The sequence below is a fragment of the Hypanus sabinus genome, unplaced genomic scaffold, assembly GCF_030144855.1.
Source record: "Hypanus sabinus isolate sHypSab1 unplaced genomic scaffold, sHypSab1.hap1 scaffold_62, whole genome shotgun sequence".
NCBI lineage: Eukaryota > Metazoa > Chordata > Chondrichthyes > Myliobatiformes > Dasyatidae > Hypanus > Hypanus sabinus.
The window spans coordinates 1,483,083-1,486,271 of NW_026781476.1; the positions used below are offsets into that span (position 1 = coordinate 1,483,083).

The 3,189-nt window shown below is 42.7% G+C and overlaps 1 protein-coding gene across 1 annotated transcript; it reads left to right on the forward strand.

The window, feature by feature from the left end:
* The first annotated feature begins 1,814 nt into the window (after window positions 1-1,814).
* LOC132389662 (N-acetyllactosaminide beta-1,3-N-acetylglucosaminyltransferase 3-like) lies at window positions 1,815-2,972 on the forward strand. Its single transcript, XM_059962199.1, has one exon. The coding sequence runs from the start codon at window positions 1,815-1,817 to the stop codon at window positions 2,970-2,972; it is 1,158 nt and encodes a 385-aa protein (XP_059818182.1).
* Window positions 2,973-3,189: the final 217 nt, after the last annotated feature.

Here is a 3,189-nt window from a genome sequence, read left to right on the forward strand (position 1 = left end):
CTCGGGTCTTGGACTCAGGAAATGAGAGAGAAGCCTCAAGGTTTTTGGAATGTGGCCTGGCCCCTCAGCAAGACAAAGCCACGGAAACCGCCATTGTCTCTTGGAGTCACCTTTGTGGAATGGGGACTGTGTTACGTGCAAACCCTCAGGGCAACGTGGTCTGGGTGACGGGGAGAGATTGCATCATCCCAACCTGATTGAGACCCCGTGAGTGCAGATAAAAGAGGGTCTGTAAAGACGGCCCCTCAGCCGCACCAGAAGACACGCTAGAAATCCTGTGACAGCGTTTAATAGCGGCAGCCGGTGGGGGGTTCGTGTGTGTCCTTCCCTTGCCTGGGATTGGCGGCCTTACCACGGAAGAACGGCTTTAGCTAAAGGAGAGGCCACAAATGAACGGCCACACCAACGAGAATCCGACGGATCAAAATCATAAAGGTTGGAAAACCCGCAGGGTAACTGTTCCATTCTATTCCTATTTCTCTCTCTCTCCAACAAAGTGCACCACAGCGACAACCAAAAGACGGCAGCTTGTCGAAATGCAGTAAACCGTATATTTCCATTGGACAATTCGTTATCCCCTAGACAACGATAGAGCTTATTGATAAATATTATACCCGCGCTTTTAGATTTAGTATTGATGACGGATATTTTCTGAATGTTTGTATTAACCTTATTTTTGTGCCCCTTTATCAATAAAAAACTTTTTAAAGTAATGCCATCAGACTTCAACAGACCTCTCTATCTTTGCTGGTAAGTGATCCAGTTACGGGATGCGTAACAGAATACAATTCTCTGGTTAAGATAAAAGCAAAAAGCCAAGTTCCTTGAGTATACTTCTCTTTGTTTCTCCTATTGTAGGTATACAGAAACCAGGTTGAAATACCACGAAAATCAGATGCTTTCAGTAGCTGTACTAACACGTTACCTTCCCTGCACTGCCATATATTCAGTTACTAATCAATGGTCAATAATACATCATCTTCTATAGTATCAGTAACCTGTGAACTCAACCTGAATGGTGACCGAGCTGGGACCTTCCTCTTAGAGCAAAGATGGGGGGGGGGTGGTTTGTGGACTGTTGATTTCATAGAAGTGAAAACGCTGATAAGAGGCATAGATAGAATGGAGAGCCAACAACATTTCCCCAGGGCAGAAATGACTAATATCAGGGGGCATGATGTTAAGGTGATTAGAGAAAAGTATAGGGGTTTGTCAGAAGTAGTATTTTTTTAACAAAAAGAAAATGGTGGTTGTATGGAATGCACAGCCTGGGAAGTGATAAGGGTAGATGTATCAGTGAGATTTAAGAGGCTTTTAGATAGACACATGGATGAAAGAATAATGGACATCTATTTGAGAGAGTAGGGATCAATTGATCTTGGAGCAGATTAAAAGGTCGGTGCAACATCATGGGCAAAAATCCCTGCATTGTGCTATATTGCTCTATGTCTGGCCCAGCTCAGTTTAAGCCCCGAGAGGAGTGATGAGAGCTGTGAAGCGAGGTGGAATAAAGCCTTTGGAATCATATACCTTTAAGGCCCAGAAATAAACTATGCGACTTTCAGTTTAATGACAGAGATGATATCCTATAGGTAGATTTGTTTTTCTGCTGGGATGGAATGCTTCAGGTTAATTAAACTTTCAGCAGCGAGTAGGGCTCTGCCTATTCCTTACCTCACCAACATTTTGGGGTCAATATTACAAAGCATTAGTGATCTTCATTACAGCTTAAACTTCCCATTCTTCTCAAGCATCATGGAAATGTAAAGTTTCCTTTGAATTAATCATTTTTTTTTCTGTACTTCAGGTGAAAGATGAGAAGACATCGGCGATTCCATGAGAAAGTAGTGCTGGGTGTTCTGATTACTCTGGGATTGTTCTTCATGTTCTGGGATAATGACCAATGTCGAGAGACTGATGTTGTTGCAGAAACTGTTCATCGCAATGACCTGCCCAAGGTTGTTACTGGTGATGCAACTGAATCAGTGCTCAAGCCAAAGTGCCACGCGAACACGACATTGGTGCACCTGTCCTCATTTCATCAAGAGAAAGAGCACATAAAAAACTACTTGATGTATAAACACTGTCGAGAATTTGACATGATTCAAAATGTTCCAGACAAATGTGGTGGTCGAGAAGGATCTCAGAATGTCTTCCTGCTGCTGGTGATCAAATCTCACCCTTTCAATCAGGATCGGTGGGAAATGATAAGGAAGACTTGGGGCAAAGAACGCGAATTCAATGGGGTCCTAATTAAGAGAGTCTTTATTTCTGGTGTCTCTTCTGACCAAAATGAAAATAGGAAATTGAATCAGCTGTTAGCCATGGAAAACAGAGAACACAGAGATATACTACAATGGGATTTCTTGGATACCTTTTACAACCTCACCCTCAAACAATACAAGTTGCTGCAGTGGGTCAGTGAATTTTGCCCTAGTGCTAAATTCATCTTTAGTGCAGATGATGATGCCTTTGTCAACACCGATAACATGGTTGACTACTTGCTAGGCATGAAGGTTCAGCAACACCTGTTTATGGGCCGTCTCATTTATGGGTTTGGGCCCAAACGCCAGAAGTCGAGTAAGTATTATATACCAGAAATATTGACCACCATCAAGTTTTACCCACCATACATTAGTGGAGCGGGCATACTCATGTCTGTGTATACAGCTCACATCATTTTCCACATAGCCCAAGACCTTGAACTGTACCCCATTGATGATGTATTTTTTGGGATGTGTCTGGCCAAGGCTGGACTAGCCCCACATCACCATAGCGGATTTAGGACAGCTGGATTTAGTGTTCCTTCTACCCAAGATGAATCTTTCAATCCTTGCTATTACCGTGAGTTGCTGCTAGTGCACCGTATCCGGACTTTTGAAATGCTATTGTTGTGGGATGCAGTGCATGATGCTAATCTGAAGTGTGTTCATGCTCCCCAGACGTCTGCATCCACGGAAAGGACCACATGAGTCATGGGAGAATGCAGCAACTGTTGGAATGGAATGCAGTTTGTAACATGTGTTTGTTAATCAGTTGTTTATGCAATGTAAGAAGGTTAATTCCTAAATTATATTGGAGGATTCATTAATTCATAAGGTTGGCGCCTTTCTACATTCTACAAATGTTTGTAAAGATATTAGGTGTCATCACTCAGCCTAATTCTGACTGCACCCATAATGACATTAC

Bases quoted from the DNA above. Each gene is read 5' to 3' on its own strand.
- LOC132389662 (XM_059962199.1), top strand. From the start codon at position 1,815: ATGAGAAGACATCGGCGATTCCATGAGAAAGTAGTGCTGGGTGTTCTG.